The sequence below is a fragment of the Peromyscus eremicus genome, chromosome X (assembly GCF_949786415.1).
Source record: "Peromyscus eremicus chromosome X, PerEre_H2_v1, whole genome shotgun sequence".
In the NCBI taxonomy this organism is placed as follows: domain Eukaryota; kingdom Metazoa; phylum Chordata; class Mammalia; order Rodentia; family Cricetidae; genus Peromyscus; species Peromyscus eremicus.
The window spans coordinates 74276840-74300729 of record NC_081439.1 but is presented as its reverse complement, the minus strand read 5'-3'; the positions used below and the strand labels follow the sequence as shown (position 1 = coordinate 74300729).

The window sequence follows — 23890 nt, the reverse complement described above, 5'->3', positions numbered from 1 at the left end:
GATTGACTGATAAATAAAATGCTGATTGGCCAGTAGCCAGGCAGGAAGGATAGTGTAGGCAGGACAAGAAAGAGGAGAATTCTGGGAGGTGGAAGGCTGAGGCAGGGAGACTGGACCAGCCACTGTGAGGAGAAGCATGATGTAAGACACCAGTAAGCCACGAGCCACGTGGCAAGGTATAGATTTATGGAAATGGGTTAATTTAAGATATAAGAACTAGATAGCAAGAAGCCTGCCACGGCCATACAGTTTATAAGTAATATAAGTCTCTGTGTGTTTACTTGGGGGACGCTAGTGGGAGAGATTTGCCCCAACTGCTGGCAGGCTGGGACACAGGAAAACTTCAGCTACACTTGCCCCTCTTTTCCACGATGTATATTGACCCTTTGAGTGGTTGATAAAAACTTTACTTTATGGAGTAATTAATTTTCTATTTTCCATACTGTTCCTAAATTTTAATGTCCAATATAAATTGATTAATATAGAAATTTCTAGTAACAGTAACACATCTAAGACAGAACCTCAAAGTGTCATTGCAGTATTTATGTATCTTCAAGATTTTTCTCTTCCTAAAATGGTATTACAAATAAGGCTTGACTGCATTTATGTACTTCAGCTAAAATATACCTTACAAGAGACTACATGTAGAAGAAGATATGAAAATTATTAAGTTGTATATTAAAGAAAATTGGAAAACATAAAGTGCTATTTTCTCAGCATTATTTTCATTTGGAAAATATGATATTTAAACAAAATTATATCTAGATTGCACATAGTTTTGTGATTGTTATTTAAATGTTTAAAATATATATTTCAGTTTTAAAGCCACAAATTCCAATTGCAATGATATAGATTACAAACTATTTACCACATAAAGAGATGCCCCTTAGGGTCCCCAATAATTTGTCAATAATGGAAAATAATCCTTATCTGGTAAAGATTAAGAGTCATGGCTTTGAAAAAAATTGCTTTTCAAATAATGTCCAGTAAAGACCTGTACTAGAGTCATGTGGGACACTATAGATCTTGGAGCTCTGCAAGATGACAGAAACCTGTCATCCCAGAACATAGTGTGGACAAAGGAAAATTACCCGCTTGATGGCAGCTTCAGGCATAGAACAAGATCTACACCCACTTAGATTACACTGAGAGTTCCAGACAACAAGGACACTGTGTTGAAGTCATATTTCAAAAACAAAAACAAAAAAATATATGTAATGAAACCAGCTCTGCATGCTTATAAACCTCAACATTATATTTCCCTTCTCTTATTTTCCCCCACCATAAATCCTGGGCTGTCTTTCACATACATATTCAATAAAAGACGTATTTATTTAAGGAGGCTCAAAATGGTTTACTTATATCACACAAGCTTTAGAGACTGCAACGCAGGCTTTGGGAAAGGCTAATTTTTATGTTTTTCTTTCCCTGTAGTCTCATCCATCAAGGAAGCTGAACCAGGAGGAATGTTTAAGCCTTGAGGTGGAAACACAAGGAGACCCTGTCATAAACAAACAAACTATGCTTCCCTTTTAGTTTCAGTGGCAGTGGGAAGATTTGGAAATTTCACAAGAGGCATGGGATATCAAAAAAGTGTACAAGGTGGGATCATGCAGTGTGGAAGAGAATTCCGCATACTAGAGAAATTCAAGCACTGAAAGAGCTCAGATTTCCAAGGACAGAAGAGATCTGCCCATGGTGAGGTACAGAGTTATCAGAGCAGAAGGAATGCTCAGAATGTGAGGGCAGGGGTTTCAGAATCATTGGGTGCTACAGAATATGTGAGCTGAAGGATTGAGGAGGAGGTTCTTTCCAGATGTAGGGGTTTATGGGGTGTGTGAGGGGGGCATTCTGGAGGACAGGTGTCCAGGAGCGCAAATGTTTCTTGATGTGTGAAATTAAAAATATGAGGGGCACCCAGAAGTTAGAGGAACTGGAAATTTTGAGACTTAAGTCATTTCCACAGGAGGGTGGTTAGGGAATTCTGGAGGGTGAGGGCAGTAATCAGCGATTTCTAGCAGGGTGTTTTAAGGGGTACAGTGCTTCAGAAGTGACGGTGGCAGTATTACATATGTGGGAGAAGCCATTTTCAAGAAGGTATGTAGAGCAGATTGTGTAACAGGAGTTGTACACTGTTAAGGAGTGAGAAAGGAAGTGGGAAAACAAGGAAAGAGATACCATAATAAATGAAGACCCCATGGGAATAGGAAGAAGCATAGTGATAGAGAGGTCCCCAGAAATCCACAAAGATACCTCCACAATAGACTACTGGCAATGGTTGAGAGAAAGCCCGAACTGACCTACTCTGGTGATCTGATGGCCGAACACCCTAACTGTCATGATAGAACTCTCATCCAGTGACTGATGGAAGCAGATGCAGAGCTCCACGGCCAAGCCCCAGGGGGAGCTCCAGGAATCCAATTGGTGAGAGAGAGGAGGGATTGTGTGAGCAAGAGATATTGAGACCATGATTGGAAAAAGCACAGGGACAAATAGCCAAACTAGTGGAAACACATGAACTATGAACCAATAGCTGAGGAGCCCCATAGAACTGGATCAGGCCCTATGGATAAGTGAGACAGTTGATTAGCTTGAACTGTTTGGGAGGTCCCCAGGCAGTGGAACCAAGACCTGTCCTTAGTGCATGAGCTGTTTTTTTGGAACCTAGGGCCTATGCTGAGACATTTTTCTCAGCCTTGGTGTAGGGAGAAGGGGACTGGACCTCCCTCAACTGAATCTACCAGGCTGAGCTGAATCCCCAGGGGAGACCTTGCCTTGGAGGAGGTGGGAATGGGGGAAGTATGGGAGGGGAAGCCTGGGGGGTGGGAGGAAGGAGGACAGGGGAATCTGTGGCTGATATGTAAAATTAAATTAATTATAAAGTAAAAAAATGTAGAAATAAAAAAAAGTAGTGAGAAAGGGAGCATGGGGTTTCAGAAAGTAGGGACTGAAGAGGTGTTGTGTGTCAGGGAGTAATAGGAAAGGCAGGAATTCAATGGTCACATGGCCAGGTGTTTTGTGAAGTGAAATTGGAGAGGTTGGAGTTGCCAAGGTAGTGGATTTTTCTTAGAGAGGTGTTCAGAAGTGCTTAATCCAGTTCCCTGAGATGGTAGTCTTTGAGAGTTGAAGAGGTAGTAGTGTATCCCTGGCAGATCCTGGGTACCTGCACTTATTGTTTACTTCTGCTAATGAATTGGGAAGGTCTGCACACACACAGAATCTTGGAAGAATTCCATCTAGGGATTATTATATAGTTTTGAGACTATTGTCATATGGTAATATTGGTTAAAATTATAAACAAAACAGAAAATAATATCCCCTCACATCAAGTAGTTCTTTTATTGCTTACAAACAGCTGAATGTTGTCATATACATGATCATTCATCTAGACATAATGTTTACTTTCTTTCATGGAAATACTTATCTACCATCGTATCAGCATGCCAGTAGTAATCAGGAATATGAAGGCTAGTTCATGCTAGCTAACATGACAAACTATGATAGTATAAGTCAGAGTACTCTATTTTTCAGCTTATAAATAAAAATTAGTGGAACACTGATGTAATCCTAACATGTGGAAGGCCAAAGCAGGTATATCATGTTCAAGGCTACTGCGAGCTACATAATGAATGTCAAGTCACCCTGGGCTGTATGTATAGGTATATGTATGTTTGCATGTGTATACAGGAAGAAAGAGAGAGGGGGAGAGAGGCGGGAGGGGAGAAGAGAAGAAAGGACATTCTGGACAGCAACAAAGACCAGTTAATTCACATGAATAATTCAGCATAACCCACAGTGATTCATTTTATTTTTGCTTTTCATTTCTCTGGTTTTTGTTTGTTTGTTTGGTTAGTTGGCTGGTTTTTCTGAAGCAGCATCTTCTTATTCAGTCAGACCAGCTGTGAACTTGAGCCTCCTTTGTCAGTCACCTCAGTGTTGGGATTATCAAACTGTCACCAAGCCTGCTCACTGTGATAACTTAATCATCACATTACAGTCAGAAAAATCAACTAAATATGAATACTGTGAGTCCTGATATGTTGAAACCATAGATCTTCCACATTTTGTTAACATTAATACTGTTTAGCATCCTGAGTCTATGTTTTTAACTTCCTCTCTCCTCAAGAACAAATTCCATATACATCGTTAATAAATCAGTCATTTCTTAAGGAAGCTCAAAAATTTCACATATCAGTGAACTTTCAGAGGCAGAAATATAGATCACAGGAAAAGGACTTTTCCTTTTCCTTCTATTCTCTGTTATTTTAAATACCATGTACATATATATATATATATATATATATATATATATATATATATATATTCATGTTTTATCACTGAATAGTATGTTAAAGTCATTTTTCCAGATTTAAAAACCTCTATCACTGTTGATCAATGATTAGTGTTATTTTCTGTAGATGTACCAGTTTATTTAATTGGATTATTGCTGTTACCAAAAATTTTAAACTGGAAAAGGTTGCTTTACCCTTTTGCATTAAATCTAATTTTATAGTACTATTATTAAAAATAATTTTCAATCCATATGTTCTACAATAACATCTTAGTATTTTCTAATTTTATCCTTTTACCTCAAAATTGCCAGTCAGCTGTACCTCAGATTTATCTATTTAAGCCTTGCTTTTAATATCATCTCAATAGCACTGATATATAAAATTTACACATGGCAGTCTTAACATATTTGAATAATGGATTTGCTGTCCCTCATGCTTTTAATTATTCTTTTCTAAATTAGATTGTAAGCTATTCCTAAAGCAAATTTCAAGTTGGTTTTAATTCTGTACCTTCAAAGCAACTACTACATTGGTGAATATATAGTATGTGACCATTATATTAGTATTAAGTGTTGATTTAAATGAATGATTTACATTATTGTATTCAGGATTGTGAATGCATGCCTTTTTATGAGCTTAACACTAGAATAAGTGCTATAAAGGAAAAACAGAGTAAATGACATCTGATCATGTCTCTCGCGCTTATAAATCTAGCTATGAAAATTAAATCACATGAGTGGTTAAACAAGATTTTCATTCCAAAATATAATCTATGATTAAGAGAGAATGAAGAAAAAGCAAATCAGTGACTTAAGTATTGAAAAATGTGTATGTACTCTTGAGCCTTAAAATATATTCTGAGCCATTTTTAAGCAGGAGAAATACACTGAGTAACAAGGAAAGATGTGAGAACTTGGGGTTTATGCATAAAATTTGAGAGAAAGTTAAACTCCCAAATGCTGAGGCCAAAAAACAAATCACCATGAATGCCAAACAAAGGCGTCTATACTTCTTAATATAGACAATTACTAAGCACTTATGTGAATTGTGCTTTTCATGCATAGTGGACGTCTATTTTGTGATAGATTGTTCGACAAATTTTCTTATAACAGTCCAATGGGCTCATGAACAGAGGCTTACCCTACTGTAGCAAAATACCAAGTAATTAAGTTGACAGTAAATGAAGTTCTAGTTTATTTCAGATTTGACTTTATGATTATTTTATTTATTAAAAACTGATGATGTCCTCTACATGATTGTTTCATGTAGACATACTTAACTTCTTTTCATGGAGACACTATCTTATCAGATAAAAGGCAGAGAGAGGAAAATTAGCAAAAGCTGCTATCTAGCAATTAACAAAGTGAATGACGTATTAATATTCAGAAATTGGTTGCTAAAAGAATAATACCATAAACCTGAAATTTTAGTACACTAATGTGATTTGCTGTGTGGCAGTAATAATTTTAAATTAGGCAAATTAAGTGGACAATTTATATACAAATTATGATGTGATTAAATGACAAAATAGCTTATTAGAAATAAGTATTTTCTTTTACAAAGAAATTCTATGTGAGAATAAAGGTTAATGCATGAGGAAATAGCTTGCTCTTTTCCTAGGGGAGCTGAAATGTATTAGAAAAGAACATAGGTGTGCAGGTATGAAAAATGACCTATGCAGTTCTGTTATAATGTTTAAGACACACACACACACAAGCTGCCATCTGCCATATAAAATCCCTGCCTCATTGTAGAAGTAAAGAACCAATTCCCAGAAGTTGTTCTCTGATCTCCACATATAGTGTGACACACATGCACATGTGTGCACATTACATACCTATCTCTCAACTCCCACAGACAATAAATACATAAATCATTAAAAACATGAATTAAGAAATATACCTATGATTATCACCAGATAAAAGAGACGGTTTATAACTAGGTCTTACTCTGGACAGCAAAGTATTATTGGAAGTAGAAAATTAGATATGGCTGGAGACATGGCTTAGCAGATAAGAGCACTGGCTTCTCTTCCAGAGGATGTGGGTTCAATTCCAAATGCTCATATGGTGTAACTTCAGTTCCAGCCTCTGCAGGTACTACACACATGTGGTACATACACAAACATGTGAGCTAAATATTTACACATATAAAACAAATAATGTTTTAGAAGAACACATAGAATTAGAGAACATATGAAATGTATTTTTAGGATGATTTTTTTCAAAGAACTGCATACAGTATATGTAAAAACCTAGGGAACAACTTGGAAGCTTCAGTAACCATAGTGGTCAACTAGTTTAAAAATTTGTGTAATTTTTTTATAGCTAATATTTACTCCAAATTAAAAAGAAAGGTAGAGATACTCTCATGATGTCAGATAATGAAATAGTAATGATTGGAGTTTCTGGTTACTTGAAATCAGAGAACACTTCAATAACAGATAATGCTTATAAGAGCAGCACATTCAATATAATGATTAAAAATTGTTTATAACTGTCTTAAGATATTCATTTAAGAAGTAATATAATCAGAGAGATTTATGACTCTTTTTCCTGTTTCTTTCTCAACAATTAAGAGTTTTTTATGAGACTTGAAACAGTTATTGATTTATGAGACAACTTTGTTATTTAGTACTTGTATTCAATCATGGTGCACTCTCCCTTCTTCCTTCATTACTGAGTTAAAGAACAATAACGTATAAAGTAACTTCACATTGAATGCATTAATACTAGATTGCTGAAGCATTGCTATTCTCTACATGCAAGAATATAATTTAAGAGAAAAGCCTGCCAGAGGACAGAATAAGTGATCCAAAGACTCCAGTTGTCATCTAATAAAAAATATGACTTTCAATTACAAGGAAAATTTTACCTATTCCTTAATTTTAAAGATGTGGCACACTTGTAAAATATACCAAATACAGATCAATTAAGTCCATTAGCCTTAATGCTGGATCATACATATTTAACTGAGATGGGAATTTCTACGTATCCTTGCAAAAAGCATAATAGAGAATACTTATTGGTATGCAATTTACATAAACCATCAACATTTATTTTGAAATTAATTAATTTATTTTTTGCGTATGGGTGTTTTGCTTGCATGTATGCCTATGTACCACATGTATGCCTGGTACTCACAGAAGCCACAAGAGGCATGAGACACATTGGAACTGGAGTTACAAATGTTGTGAAGCATCATGTGGAGTCTGGCAATAGAACTCAGGTTCTCTGGAAAAGCAACAAGTGCTTTTAACCACTGAACCATCTCTCTAGACTCCATCATTTTATTTCTTATGTAGTTACCAAATGGTACAATTTCTATATTTATTTATTTTTTTGGATAAGAAAACAGCTTTGGAGAAATGTGACTTATCCAGGGCCATAAAAGCAATAATATGGTAAGAATTAAATCCTGGCACTTTGTCTCCAGAGCTGTTCTAATGTGAAACTCACAGGGATATGGATCATTATAATGCACCTTTCTAAGTGAAAATCTTACACAGGAGTAAGAAATTTGATTCCATATAACAATTAGTATTAACAAATTGTAGAAAATAGTTCTAATATTCAAAATAAAATTATATTTAACTGTGTAAATCTCAAAAGAGTTTCACATTTTTTATAGGTAGACTCATTTGCTCAAAGTAAAGGGCCCTTCTGTTCTTAGGGATAATTACGTGCAAAAGTTTTGGGGGTATTTTTCACTTAATTTTTTTTTTCGAGACAGGGTTTCTCTGTGTAGCTTTGCGCCTTTTCCTGGAACTCACTTGGTAGCCCAGGCTGGCCTCGAACTCACAGAGATCCGCCTGGCTCTGCCTCCTGAGTGCTGGGATTAAAGGCGTGCGCCACCACTGCCAGGCTCACTTAATTTTGAATAAAATACTTTGGTATTAGCTTTGAATGTATTAGAATTAATGAAACCTATCTTTTTCTCTAGGGAACTTTGTTTTTGTATTCCTTGTTGGATCACTATACAACTTTTGTGTAAATCAGAGAAACTTAAGGACTGGTGCTCCTAAAGCTGAAGGTAAATAAAAGGTATTAATGCAATAAAAGAGTGGCCATGACTGTAACATAATAATTTCAGTTCGAGTTCCAGGAGTCCACTTTTGTTCATTAAACTTAATTCTTTTATAGAACATATAGCAGGGCAGTGGTGGCACACACCTTTAATCCTAGCATTCAGGAGGCAAAGCCAGGCGGATCTCTATGAGTTAGAGGCCAGCCTAGTCTACAGAGTGAGGCAAAGCCAGGCGGATCTCTATGAGTTTGAAGCCAGTCTAGTCTACAGAGTGAGATTCAGGACAGGCACCAAAACTACCCAGAGAAACCCTGTCTCAAAAAACAAACAAACAAACAAACAAACAAATAGAACATACAATGCCAAACCATCTGTTTTTATATTGACGTTGTTTCAATAATAAAATATAGGACTTTGAGAAGTTAGAATATCAAGGAACCCCTTATTGTGTTAACTAAAATGTTACAGTTAAAGGAATGCATTTAATCAAATACTACAGTAAAAATGATGAAGTTGGATATTATTGTTCGATCATAGCTATGACCACTTTCCACATAATGTTGATGATAAGTATTCACTATTAGTGCACTTGAAAGCTGGATTTATTCTATGATCTACTTCTAAACCAAAATCCTAATAACAATTATCTATTGGATACATAATAATAAAAATAAGTATAGTAACCCCCAAATTTTGTAGTGGTGAGTACACAGAACCACCTAGAATGTCCATCAAAAGTTCACTCAGTGGACATTAGATTGAACTGGATAGCTCTCAAATACCGCCCACTTCTAAGGACAACTGATAACTCTGAAGTTCATATAATCAACAGAAAAACTAAATGAAAATAAATGTATTAGCTGACTATGTAAACCTAACTCACAACACACTACATAGAATCTTACTCTGCTGGGTGTGGTGGCACATGCCTTTAATCCCAGCACTTGGAAGGCAGAGGGAAGTGGATCTCTCTGAATTTGAGGCCAGTTTTGTCTACATAGAGTTTCAGGACAGCCAGGGCTACATAGACACCTTTTCTGAGAGAGAGAGAGAGAGAGAGAGAGAGAGAGAGAGAGAGAGAGAGAGAGAGAGAGAGAGAGAGAAACTTCAAAAAAGCTAAATTTTAGCCATAGATGAAGTTAAAAGAAAAAAAAAGAGGGGTTATCAATATCAAAAACAGAAGCTATTATTTCACAAATTTGTTGCTATTATATTTTAAGATATAGGTAATTGCAAACAAATTTAATTTTACATCTTTATAATGGAATAAAAAATATACAGAGCCTTGAGATACAGTAAATTTGTATTAGATAAGACAGACTGTGTAGCCTAGGAGTAGGGAATTTTCACGATGAATGGAGACAAATTATAATGTGCAAATATTAAATGAATATTTATTTTTATTTAAAGTTATTTTATTATTATTTTTATGTGTATGTTTTATGTTTTGTTTTGTTTTTGCCTGCGTGTATGTTTTTGCACCATATGTGTATTTGGTGCCTGTAGAGATTAGAAGAGAAATCAGATACCAAGGACTGCTGTTGCAGAATTTTGTGAGCATTTATGTGGGTGCTGGGAATCAAACTTGGGTCCTCTGGAAGAGCAGCCAGTGTTCTGAAACACTGAGCCGGGCTGGAGAGATGGCTCATTGGTGAAGAGCACTGGCTGCTCTTGCAGAGGACCCAGGTTCAATTCCCAGCACCCACATGGCACCTCACAACTGTCTGTACTCCAGTTCCAGAGCATCTGTCACCCTCACACAGATATACATACAGATAAAACACTGATGCACATAAAATAAATAAACTGTTAGGGGCTGGAGAGATGGCTCAGCAGTTAAAAACACTGACTGCTCTCCCAGAGGACCTGGGTTCAGCACCCACATGCCAGTTCACAACTGTCTGTAATGCCAGTGCCAGGGGATCTGACACCTTCACACCAATGCACATAAAATAAATTAAAAAAAAAAACCACTTAGCCATTTCTCTAGCCTCAGATATTTTATTGTAAATGTGATTTTGGGGGGTATTGAAATGAAAGAGGACATTCTATAGGTAAATATTAGGCTAACTGTTTAATTACGTTATAACTATCTGGATCAAATAATGCTATAAATATCAAGAAATTCTCACCATACATTGTATTTCTACCCTCAGTCAAATTACAGTTTGAAAGGATTTGTCTGTATATAGATTCATGTGTTACTTCTAAAATATAAATTAGAGCTTGTACAGGAGAAATTGCTAAGAGTGTTTAAAATCATAACAATAAAGGTTTTGTATACACATTAATGATAACAGACAAAATGCAAAATAGAAAATATCTCTATTTTATGATCCATTATTAACACTCTTTCAAAGATGGAGACAGATTCAGGAAAGTGAAATGAACTGTCCAATATTTAGAAGAGTTAGTAAAGGAAGAAAACAGAATCTAGCTCTGGGAATTAATTGTGACTCCAGAGTCTATACTGAAGAAAAACTATTTTTATGGAAATAAAATGTTTTTGTTGCAAATCTCTTTACTTTAACTCAAAGAAAAGTTTCTGTGTACTATATATATAATTCTGTAAGAAAATGAACAATGGAAAACATGCTGTTTTTTACTTGTAATCATTAACTTAAAAAATAGAATGTAACCACATTGTAAAAATAGAAAAGAAAATGAACGAGTTTGAATAGTCATGCATATGTATTTGTTTCTTTCTGCAAGGATATCAGCATTACCGTGAGGCTATTTTTCCTTCAACAAAGCATAAAATGAAATTAACTATGTTTCTTTTATTCTGCCTTGAAGTTGACAGATAATATCAAGGCATTATGCTACTTCTATCCAAATAAATCATAATTTTTGAATAAGTTATTGAGGTTAAATACATATTAACACTGTTCACTACTTAAATTCTTTGACATTTTTCTGTCTTCAATAAATTATATAAAATACAAATAAACTTATAATTTAAAATATACAATTTATTGGAATTATAGTGAGAATACTTTAGATGGGTATTGTAAGAAAAAAAATTGAATACCCCTGTAAAAGTATCCCTCTGTGATATGATGTTACATCCTTGAACAGTGTATGCAATTTTAATTTGAAAATTATCATTAGTAAAATTAAAAATAAATAAACAAAATATACAAATGGGATTACAATAACCTGAAAAGCTATGATCGGCAAAAAAAAACAATCAACAGTGTAAAGAGTAAAACTGTAGAATGGAAAAATACGTTTGCAAACCATTGATCTTGTAAGTGACTAATACTCCAAATAGATAAAGCATTCAAGGAATCAAAAAAAAAATAACTAAGTTAAAAAATAAATAAAGGAACTAAATATACATTTTCAGTGTAAAACATACAAAGACAACAGATACATGAAAAACAATGTTGTATTTTATTTATCATTGAGGAATAAAAAATTAAAACCACAATGAAATATCATTTCACTCCTGTTGAAATGGTTATCATGAAAAAGAAAGACTACTAATCAATGTTAAGGATGTAGAGCAAAGGGAAACCTTTAACACTCTTGAAGCAAGTACAAATTAACAAGCCATTACAAAAATGAAGAAACAATATCATTATGTCAGGAAAATAGCTGCTGCCTGTGTTCACTATACCATTATTTGAAATGAGCAAGATATAGAATCAATCTAAGTGACTATAAACGTGAGAAAAAAAATTGGAATGCATATAAATTTAAGAGTAGTTAGCATTGAAAAAACCAAAAAAACACTAGAAATCTTGTTATTTGTAACAACACAGATGAGTATGGAGGACATTATGTAAGAGAAGTAACAGAAACATGCACCGAAAGCAGGCACAGATCATGAACAGATGATCTAGCAGTCTATGACCTAGCTAGCTAAAATGCATATGTGTACATGTGTGTCATGTTATGTGCTATACACACAATTTTACTTGAAAATTCTTTTAAATTATATCAATTATTCAAATCATTGATTTTTCTTTGTCTGCTATTGCATTAACTATAACTTTAGTTTGTACACTTCACTGCACATTGACTAAAATGTAATTAATTCACAGGCAGTTACTTTTAAAAAATCAAAATCCATGTCTATACACATTCTGTTCCTTTGTATATTTTACAAAGGAATGAGAATGAAGTATAATATACTGAAAATAATTTTGCGAAATAACAAACTATAGTTTTAATATTACTTTTCCATCACAATCTATATCATCTTAAAATTATTTGTAGTAAACAGGTGTTTCTGTTGTAAGAAGGACAAAGGCATTATTTATGCTCCTGAAAAGTGCTAAATACTATTTCTATAGTTATACTGTACATATCTATACACTGACAACTCCATAAAATCAACTTGTCTTTTTATTTGTTCTCTATATTTATTCTGCTACTGTGTATTTCTATCTCTCAAAAATTTGGAGTAGAACTGAAAGATCAATGATGAAATTTTTGCAGCTTAATTGTATTGTAATGAAATTCTGTTATTCCACACTGTGGTTCTTATTCCCTACTGAATATATCTAATAAATGCATGCCTACCAATTAGGAGATTAAAACCAGTAGACACTGGAACATAATGGACTATCATGAACCCACACATATACAGTCAATTAATGTTTGACAACTGTGCAAGGTCAAATAAGTGAAGAAATGAAAGTCTCTTGACATTGAACCAACTGTATATCTTTATGAAAAATATTAAATTGACTTCAATCCACATAATTTGTCATACACCAAAATATCAGCTCTAGTATCAATCACACTGAAAAGCATTAAATTTCTAGAAAAAAAATGAAAAAGAAAAATATCTATGAGTTTGGATGACATATGGTACCTGGAAGAAATATTACATGGACTTCATAAATGCAAAAAAAAGCTTCTGCTTTTTGAAAATTATGAAAGACAGTGTTGAGAGAGGATAAAATAAGTTCAGACTGGATTTGGTAATGTTTTAGTTGATGAAGGACTCATGCGAAAAGTATAAAAGACCACTCAAAGAATAATGGCAATGCAAATAACACGCATTTTTAAAAAGGGAAAACATGAGTACACACTTCATAGAACATATGTGATTGGTAAATCACCATATGAAAAGATGGTCAACATCAGTAGTCATTAGGGAAACGCAAATAAAAATCACAAGACTATGCTACCACTTATCTATTAGGATGGTTACATTTAAAAACACTGACCACACCAAATATTTTTACTGTTGGTAGAGCTGAAAATAACAACCTATTTGAGAAATAGGTAATTTCTTTTAAAGGCAAACATGTACCTACCATGTGATCCAGCCATTCCACTCCTAGGAATGTTTTCTAAAAGAAATGAAAACATATGTCCATTCAGATACTGGTACACAAAGGGATCATAGCAAGTATATTCAAAAACTCAAAATCACACAAATGAATAAGAATAAATTATTGTACTTACAGAACATATCACTACTCAGTTAAAAATAGGGAAAACACTCTTGGTACATACAAAGTGGATAAATTTCAAAACATTTGTGCTAGAGAAAGAATACAGGCAAAAAGTTGTGAATATCCAAAGATATTGCTTATTTACAATTGTAAAAAATGAAAATTGATCTATAAGAACATAAAACAGATTAGTGCTTGCCAATGGACAGAGGGAGAAATCATAGATGCGTAGATGTATGAGAAAACTTTTGGTATGACAAAAAAGTCCATTATCTGAGTGGCAGAGATGATGTCAAATTGTAGAGATTTATTAAAGTTTGTTGTGTATATTATATTTTAATAGTTTTTTAAAATAGGGAATGGGAGTTTAGTCAGACAAAACTGTCAAGATGATCCTTCATCCCCAACTGACACACCAATTAGGAAAGAAAAATGAACTAGTGTCTGTAGCATGGCTCGTTGGGTAAAGATGCTTGCTATGCCAACTGAGACACATGGTAGAAAGAGAGAATGAACTCCCAAATTTGTCCTCTGACTTCTATATGCACTCCCGTGTAGTACATACACACACACACACACACACACACACAAACACACACACACACACAATTTACACAATTTTAATTTAAAAGCTTAAAAGAATTAAGCTGCTTATGCATAGCTTCATAGATATTTGTAACTGAATACAACACTGCCACACTTGTCAGTGTGTGTTGTGTGTGTGTGTGTGTGCGAGAGAGAGATAACAATACAAGGGACTATGTATATGTTTATATCAGGAAAGCTCTAAACAGTTCTCAAAAAGCTATGTATAGCCTGAGTAACAAATTTTGTGACAAATATTATCTCCTGTAAAGAATGAGAATTTAGCCAGGCGGTGGTGGCGCACGCCTTTAATCCCAGCACTTGGGAAGCAGAGCCAGGCGGATCTCTGTGAGTTCGAGGCCAGCCTGGGCTACCAAGTGAGTTCCAGGAAAAGGCGCAAAGCTACACAGAGAAACCCTGTCTCGAAAAACAAAAAAAAAAAAAAAAAAACAAAAAAAAACAAAAAAAAAACAATGAGAATTTAGTATCTGCTAAAACATCACAAAATAATAGAATCGACACAGCATTCATTGGGCAAGAAGTTTATACATTATCTTTTGATGAAAAGGAGGCACATAATGTACTGGAACTAAATCAAGTAAATATACTTACAGTAGAAAATATGTGCTGTATATGGTGTAACATAAATTGCTTACATGAAGAAATGCCTATGGCTTAAAAAATATATATGTATATATATATATAATGTTATATAATATAAATAATAGACAAAAATGTCACATAATAACTAAAGAAGAAGATATACACATTAAAGTGTACTATGAATGGAAACTGTCATCTAATTTCAAAACTCACAGTTCATTGAAAAAATTCATAAAATCATAAAAATTCATATTTTGTATGAGTTATTCATGGGTTTCTCTCTCATTTCTTATCAAAGAATTTCCAATATAAGTTTGTGAATATGAATTTATAATTTAAAATTATAAAAAACTTCTAAAGAGATAACTTTAAATTTAATCCTATAATAGAGTATTATATGGTATATTAGAGCAGTGATATTTTCTAAAATATTCATGGTTGCCTTAATTCAAGGCCCAAGTCACTTTACTTTTTGGATTTCAACACTGATTAATTCTATTTTCATTCAGTTAGTGATAAGAAGATAACAAATAATTGCTGAATAGAAAATAAAACTATGAAAAGATATTGAATCTTACTTATAATCTATGAAATGGATGTTTATAGCATTGAGAAAATATTTAGGAAATATTAGTTAAACTGAGAATAGTAATAGTCTCTTGCAATATCTTGAGTTACATTTGATTTATTATTTGTATTTAATATACCCATTTCAATCAGTTCATGTAATTTCAAAAAATATGAATTGACCTGAAAAGTCCCTTACTGTTGAAGCAGATCTGCAATACACAGAAAGTTTTGAGGCCACCTGGGACTCACAGTGTGACTGTCTCTAAAAACAACAACAAAGATCTGCCCCATTCCATTATTTGCTGAAAATTTGTGTCCAATTAATCAAAAAAGAGAATGTAGAAATAGATCTAATCAATTCAACTTACATGGTAAATAAGGGGATCCAATATGTACAGAAGGAGAGATTACTAAATAAATATTTCACAAAGAAACAGGTAGCTACAAAAATAAAAATTTAAAATACCTATGGTTATAGGTATATTTCAGTGATAAAGCACCCTAACATGTGTGATTCGTGTATTCCAGACCCACCTCAGAAAAATAAACAAACAAATCTAGATCTTAACTCATAACTGACTCAAAAATAGTTAACATGTAAATTACACCATTAAAAAAATATAAAATATAAGTATCTTTATTTAAAATATGTCTATTATTATAAGTACAGATAAGTGGTAGTACAATTTTTATCATGCAAGACCTCTGATTTGAATTATTGTTGACACAGTGTATGTTTACATTAAAGTTACAAAAGAAGTGAAAGGTAAACACGTTCTATTTAGCATTATATTGTCATCCATTACTAGTGTGCCTGTCACACGAAAGACACAGGCATTATTGGTTGAATGTTGGAATGGATGACTCTTATGTACTTTAAATTATAAGAACCTTCATGGACATTTGTGATAGGCACAAAATTACAAAATAACCCTAAGACTTAGTTCATACTCCAATTTCCAGCCATATATCCTGTGTTAATGTTCTGAAGTGCATACTAATGCATGCTATAGTTATTCAGGATATATATCTTCCCCACAACAGGACTCAGGTTAGATATGTCAAGGCAATTATTATAATGGAATATAGATCTATTTAAAAATTAGGAATTGATTATTTCCTATGAAACCATAGCCATAAATCAGCCAATTACAAACCATCATATGATGTCACACAGACAAAACAGTATACATAAAGATGCAGGTGTAACCAAGCATAAGGAAACTTCTAGAAGGAAATGCATAAAATGTTAATAATGGTTATCATTTGCTTGTTAAAATTAAATGTTGACTATCATCAGAATCTTCTATACTGAATTTTAATCTTTAAAATGTGCATATAATTTGACAGTTACAGATAAATACAAACTTATTTTCAAACTAAATGCATTTCTTAACTTAAAAATGTTACTAAGCTACACAGAGAAACCCTGTCTCGAAAAACCAAAAAAAAAAAAAAATGTTACTAAATGAAAAGCACAAACTCTATAATGAAAAGTACTACACAAAGGCTAGTCTCATTTTAATACATTTCTTAATTTGAAATTAATAATGGAGTATATTTTATATTTTAACATAGCACTTATAGTCTATGACCAAGTTTAGAGAGTGAATGTGGCTAAGTAGGTTATTTTCTCATTTGCATGCCAAGCCACCTCTGTGGATTTTTTTTGCTTGTCTGGAAATATCAAGATATCTTCCAATCAAATCTTTAACAGATTATAGCCTGTGAATTTTTATTAAGTACAGATGGACAATTCTGGTCATTCATAAAAAAGGGGCTAATATGTCCTTACCTTTCAATGAAAAGTAAACACTGGTCTTTTTGGTTGTAGCAGAACTGAATCCTGTAAATAAAAATAGCAAATATCTGTTTTTAAACTTCATTTAGCAAAAGTTTGTTTACATATTACTGGACTTGTAAATCATTCTTTAATACGGATACAATTCAAAATTAGAAGGAAATTGGTAGCAGATGACACCTTAAACACTTACAGATGATGCACTTACAGATGATGCACTTGCGTTAGAACAAATCCCCCCTCCCATCCTGCTGTTCATGGAATTGAAACCTGCTGCACAAAAGTCTGAAACAAATCCTCCGCTTTTAAAAAAATATTACCTTACGTTTAAATACCCCTTTGTTTTATCTAAAATTTTGCTACAAGCATTGAAAAGGACTGCTTGGCAATTTAGCAATAAGATTAGAGTACATTTTATGCCATCTTTAAAACAGAAATACGATTTAAAAAAATGGTGTAACTGACTCACGGCAACATGGGTTCGCAAACCTTGTAGATGGATATAAACCAGGCTTGCCAAACATCACAGACAGCACTTATTAAATCTGCTACGTGGAATGCAATATGCCTGCTGTCTAGCCCCTCCCCCCTCTGCCAATAAACGACTCCCCCTTTTCCAGTGTGAAAACACATGCTCATGGAATATTTAGAGAAAATCATGTTTGTTTGCGTGTTTTCCCCACGTCAGTCATCCACAGTCACACTATCCAATGACGCCACTTAGAGCGTTTTCACTTTTTTTTTTTTTTCTTTCCATTAACAGTTTACGGTGCGGAAGCCCTGATCAACCAAATGGGAATTCAGAAGGGGCAGTTGAGCTAAAGGGAGCCTTCTCTTCCCTTGCTAGGAACTATAGCTGGCGTTTTTAGCCTCATATCTACGCTTTGCCCCCACCCCCCTCTCTCTCCCTTTGAATTAAAAACCACATAGGGAGAGAATTTGGGGAGGGGGGAGGGACCCGACTTTCGGGGGTTTGTGCCTCAGCCACCAAAGCTCATCTGGGAAGGTGGGAGGAGCCGGGAGGAAGAGCAGCTGCCTTCGGCCACTTATTGGCTGTAACGCTTGTCAATCAAGGCTGTCCAACAAATGAGGAGCGAACTAACAGCATCCTGGGAACGAAATTAACGGGAGGGGTATCAGCAAGGGGAGGGGCTCGCCATCCTAACCCAGAAGACCATTCTGTATTCGGTACTGCGCCATTCGACTGCGGCACGTCTCGGCCTCTGTCTGTTGCGGCCTAAACAGGCCTTGTCGCCAAGGCTCCCGGCCGGCTTCCGCTACCGCGGCTTCCTGCGCGCCGCTGCCGTGGCCCCGCCCCAGCCGCACCACCGCCGCAGCCGCTGCAGTCCTTGCTGCTGTGGGTCGCCTGCCGCAGCCACCTCCACCTCCACCACCGCCACCGCCGCCGCCGCCGCCGCACCAGCCCGGGCCTTCGCAGTCGCCTCCAGAGCATCCGTGAGTCATTTCCTGCCCCATCTCTGGGTGAGCGATCTCTGTTGTCACCACTTTAAAGAGGTGTACGGGGCTAGCAGCATGGCAGAAGCGGATCGTAAAATGGTCACAGAACCTGCCGCCCAGGGGGTTGCTGAAGAGGCGATGGCTAGCTCAGCTAGTGATTCTGGGGAAGAATCTGACAGCAATAGCTCTAGCAGTACCTCTAGTTGCAGCAGCAGCAGCAGCAGCGGCAGCAGCAGCAGCAGTAGCAGCAGCAGCAGCAGCAGTAGCAGCAGCGGCAGCAGTAGCAGTGGGAGCAGCAGCCGTGGCAGTCAAGTGTACCGAAAGAAGAGGGTACCTCAGCCTCCCAGAAGGGCCCAGCGGCCTCCCTCCGGGAAACATTTCCTGGATAACCTGCCCCAGGCAGTGAGAAATCGGGTGCAGGCACTCCGAAATATTCAGGATGAGTGTAACAAGGTAGACACCTTGTTCTTAAGGGCAATTCATGATCTTGAAAGGAAATATGCTGAGCTCAATAAGCCTCTATATGATAAGCGTTTTCAGATCATAAATGCAGAATATGAGCCTACAGAAGAAGAATGTGAGTGGAATTCAGAAGAAGAGTTGAGCGGTGATGAGGAAATGCAGGATGACACACCTGATGAAATGCCTCCCTTAGAGGGTGAGGAAGAAGAAGAAAGCTGTAAAGAAGAAGCTGGAGTAAAGGAAGAAGAAAAGGATGTTCCAAAAGAAGTACCTGAGGCAAAAGTTGAAGAAGACAAAGCTCCTAAAGAAATTCCTGAGGTGAAAACTGAAGAAGAAGAAATTCCAAAAGAAGTTCCTGAAGAAAAAGTTGAAGCAAAGGAGGCCTCTGAAGAAATTCGTGAGGTAAAGATGGAAGAAAAGGAAGCCTCTGAAGAAATTCGTGAGGTAAAGATGGAAGAAAAGGAAGCCTCTGAAGAAATTCCTGAGGTAAAGATGGAAGAAAAGGAAGCCTCTGAAGAAATTCCTGAGGTAAAGATGGAAGAAAAGGAAGCCTCTGAAGAAATTCCTGAGATGAAGATTGAAGAAAAGGAAGCCTCTGAAGAAATTCCTGAGGTAAAGGTTGATGAAAAGGCAGACTCTACAGATTGTATAGAGATAACTCCTGAAGAAAAAGAAGACCCCAAAGACGTTCCCCAGGCAAATGCAGAAAATAAGGATCAGCCCACAGAAGAATCTAAAGCAAGGGCTCCAGTAAGAGAGGCTCAAAAAAGGGTTCCTGAGACAAGGCCTGAAGGAGGGAAAGTTAAAAGAGCTCGAAAGGGAAAACCTAAGAGAGAAGATCCTAAAGGTATTCCTGACTATTGGCTGACTGTTTTAAAGAATGTTGATAAGCTTGGGCCTATGATTCAGAAGTGTGATGAGCCCATTTTGAAGTTCTTGTCAGATGTTAGCCTGAAGTTCTCAAATCCTGGCCAGCCTGTAAGTTACACTTTTGAATTTCATTTCCTGCCTAACCCATACTTCAGAAATGAGCTCCTGATGAAGACATACATAATAAGGTCAAAACCCGATCACTATGACCCTTTCTTTGCTTGGGGATGGGAAATTGAAGAGTGCAAAGGCTGCAAAATAGACTGGAGACGAGGAAAAGATGTTACAGTGACAACCACCCGGAGTCGCCCAGCTGCTACTGGAGAAATGGAAGTCCAGCCAAGAGTGGTTCCTAATGCATCCTTCTTCAATTTCTTTAGTCCTCCTGAGATTCCTTTGATTGGGAAGCTGGAACCAAAAGAAGATGCTATCCTTGATGAGGACTTTGAAATTGGTCAAATCTTGCATGATAATGTTGTCTTGAAATCAATCTATTACTTCACAGGAGAAATCAATGATCCCTACTACCATGATGTCAGGGATTATGGAAACAGGAAGTACTACAAGTGAAAAAGGCAAGCTAAAAGATTTTTCAAGAATGTTAAAAAGTCAAGCAAGCAGAAGTGAAACAGATTCACCTAACCTTGTAAAAGATAAAACTTGCCCTATTACCTGAACACTATTACTCCTTATAGTCTGGTGTTTTCATTTTTCCTGGTAATGTCCTAAAAAAGTGTCTTAAGCATCTGTTTATTCTACCTTGCCTGTTGTATTGTAATATTCTTCAAAATATGTAAACTGTTAATTTTCCAAAGCATGGTTTCTTTTGGTGCTACAGTGTTGGTTTTGTGAAGTCCTTTTGTCATGTTCCTAGTAGATTGTACCTGTGCAAATTGTCAGACTTGTTAGACAAATCTTTGCCTGAAAAAGCAAAACTTTAAATGCCAATGTATAAGTGTTTTCTCTTTCTTTTTTCAGCCCAGAAGTTTAAGGACTTAAATCTGCTTGCACTAGTCGTGCCTTCATTACTTTGCCATAGAAATGTAGTAATAATACTAACTAAAACATTCTGTTGTGAAATGTAGTTGCTCGAGAAAAAAAGATGAGAATATATTTAAAAATATCTGTCAGTGCCACATTAGAGTTTTGTGGGTTTGTTTGTGATGTATTGGTCTATAAACAAAAGTATTATTTACCACTAAGGTGTTAAATATGATATAGTATTTTCAAAAGTTGCATCATTGTATATTGTGTAATTGAAAACTAAAGAAACTATTTTATTTGTAATGTGTTCTGCTTTGCCTTTCGTTGAAAATTAATACATTATTTGATACTTTTTCATGTTCTTTTATTGCACCCTAAAATAAATAAATGTCAAATAAACTGCCATGCTATAAAAATGTGCCATTTTCTCTTAATTATAAAAATGTGTTTATCATAAAAAGAATAGATTAATGAGTTTATGACTGTTCAATAAATATGACTATTAACAATCTGATGTATTTCCTAGATCATAATTCTTCAACTGGAGGATACCAATGGAGATATTGGAGAGGAATGGGACAGGAGAAGGAGGAGATCATGGGAGGTAGAAGAGGAAAGTGGAAGTAGATAAAGGGTGAGAAAGAAGTAAATGGGAGGAAGAAGAGGGAGAAATCTGTGTATAGGGAAGGGGAAGGGAATGAAGTAGGGGAGGGAAGAGTTGGGAGGGGAGGAGGAGAGTATCTTACTCAGAAAGATGTGAGCTGCTGGTTTCAAATGCCCAGGGCCTACCCTGTCCTTTGATCTGCAGGAGGTCACAATATCATGACTTTTGTTTTTTTTATAGGTGACATCATTTTTCATCTGTACATCACAGCTGGTCCCAAGGTAATCACATCCTAAAATTTGGGGTTGAGTCTAGCCAGAGGACTAGGCTCCTTAAATTCAGTTTTACTAATGTGCTCTGAACTGGGTATTACGACTATAAAGACATAATAAGCACTAGAAGTAATAAAGTACCTTATTTCACATTACTATTTCTCCATACAGATGTTTTCCATCAAGATGATATGAAATGACTGTGACAGGAAGAAGACAGGATTACAAGATTTCTGGGTCTTTGAGCATAAAGTTTGGTAATAATCATCCCAGATCCCTCCATGTGTATTTACCTTTTCGTTATCAAAAACAGAGAAAAGCTGCTAAACTTTAGTAAGAGTTCTAAGAAGGATGTTGGATGCCAGGTAAAAGTTTTAAAGGTTCTGCTATAAATGTTGCCTAGCAGCTACAAAAATATATCCACTTTGGCAACCTATGCAGCCACAGAACAAGGCATATTATATAGTTCAGTGTCTTTCATTCTTGCTTAATAACAGTTTTCTATCCCATTTATGTAAAAAGAAAAATATGTATAACCCATGACATATATACATAACTAGTCAAGTATACTTGGATCTTTAGGTTATGATATAAATGTTGAGAAACAAATTGTTTATTTTTACAGTACTGTTAGGCAGCCAAGAATGCCCCCTTTAATTGAGATTTTTGCACTCATCAAGAGTCCTTAGAACATAGGTGATCTATCTTCAGATGAGCACTCAGTTATTTATAATCAGCACTTAGACCAGTTATGGGTCTCTAAATTAACTGTTATCCAATGCAGAAAGGAGCGTCTCTGACCAGAGTTGAAAGCAGTGTAAAAATCTATGAGGATAAGCAAATATTTATAATGCCGTTTGTCGGCATGACCAGGTAGCATGTGCATATGGACAACACTAACAGGACTCAGGGTTATAAATATCAAAGATATATAAAGATGGGAGGGAGATGGGGAGGAGAGATTTGGGGGGAATTGGAGGGTGGTAGTGGTGGAAGGCTATGGTTAAAACATATGTAAATATATGGAACATTCAGAGAACATAAAAATTATTTTTAAAAAAGAATTTATTAGGTAGATTCACTTGTATGGCAGAGCCAAAATGAAGACTAATAAATATAATATGCTTTGTTCTGTGGCTGCATAGGTTGCCAAAGTGGATATATTTTGTAGCTGCTAGGCAACACTTAGAACCTTTAAAAGTTCTACCATGAATGAACATCCTTCTTAGAACTCTTAAAAATTTAGCAGCTTTTCTCTGTGTTTTTCATAATGAAAAAATAAACACACAGAAACATTATATTAAAATATGACTTCCTTACAGATGCTGTTTCATTCTCCCAGTCGTTAACTCAAGACCAAAGGTAAATTGCAATGGATAGGTATAAGAGAAGCTAAATGGAGTTTCCTGCTATTTGTTTAACTTTTAACTATTGAGAATGGAGAAAGGGATGGAATTACAAAAGAAGGTATGTAATGGTAACATTAAGATTCCTGAAACACAAGCAGTCTGTGCAGAATGCATCAACTCCTGGGGAAGATTAAGAAGAGCAGGGAGGCCGGGCGGTGGTGGCGCACGCCTTTAATCCCAGCACTTGGGAGGCAGAGCCAGGCAGATCTCTGTGAGTTCGAGGCCAGCCTGGGCTACCAAGTGAGTTCCAGGAAAGGCGCAAAGCTACACAGAGAAACCCTGTCTCGAAAAACAAAACAAAACAAAACAAAAAAAAAAAAAAAAAAAAGAGCAGGGAAACTTATTAGCCTACACAATTCATTGGCATGCATGTTTATCTATTGAAACTCATAAGCCAATGGATGTTGTAAAAAGAAATCTCCTGAGAATGAAGCTAGTGGCACCATGAAAGATGCTTAGCAGGGTCTTCCATACCTTTCTTATATTCTTTTTTGTTGTTATTCAAAGCTGAAGCCAACTGCCAACCTCAATGCTGCCAAC

The 23890-nt window shown here is 35.6% G+C and overlaps 2 protein-coding genes and 1 long non-coding RNA gene across 3 annotated transcripts in view; 2 read left to right on the top strand and 1 right to left on the bottom strand.

The window, feature by feature from the left end:
• Fam133a (family with sequence similarity 133 member A) overlaps nt 1-17337 on the bottom strand; it is a 38916-nt gene extending 21579 nt beyond the window's left edge. Inside the window, exons 1-2 of the mRNA XM_059250426.1 lie at nt 17286-17337; nt 13592-13627 (exon numbers count right to left, since the gene is read on the bottom strand). The gene's annotated coding sequence lies outside the window, so the exon portion shown is untranslated. The remainder of the gene's footprint in view (nt 1-13591; nt 13628-17285) is intronic.
• Nucleotides 17338-18714: 1377 nt separating this feature from the next.
• On the top strand, nt 18715-21468 carry Nap1l3 (nucleosome assembly protein 1 like 3). Its single transcript, XM_059250680.1, has one exon. The coding sequence runs from the start codon at nt 18825-18827 to the stop codon at nt 20649-20651; it is 1827 nt and encodes a 608-aa protein (XP_059106663.1). The 5' UTR covers nt 18715-18824; the 3' UTR covers nt 20652-21468.
• Nucleotides 21469-21579: 111 nt separating this feature from the next.
• LOC131899909 (uncharacterized) lies at nt 21580-23566 on the top strand. The gene is made up of 4 exons (XR_009376143.1): nt 21580-21699; nt 21910-21950; nt 22113-22198; nt 23264-23566. It is a non-coding gene; the product is annotated as an uncharacterized LOC131899909 (long non-coding RNA).
• The last annotated feature ends 324 nt before the right edge of the window (nt 23567-23890 follow it).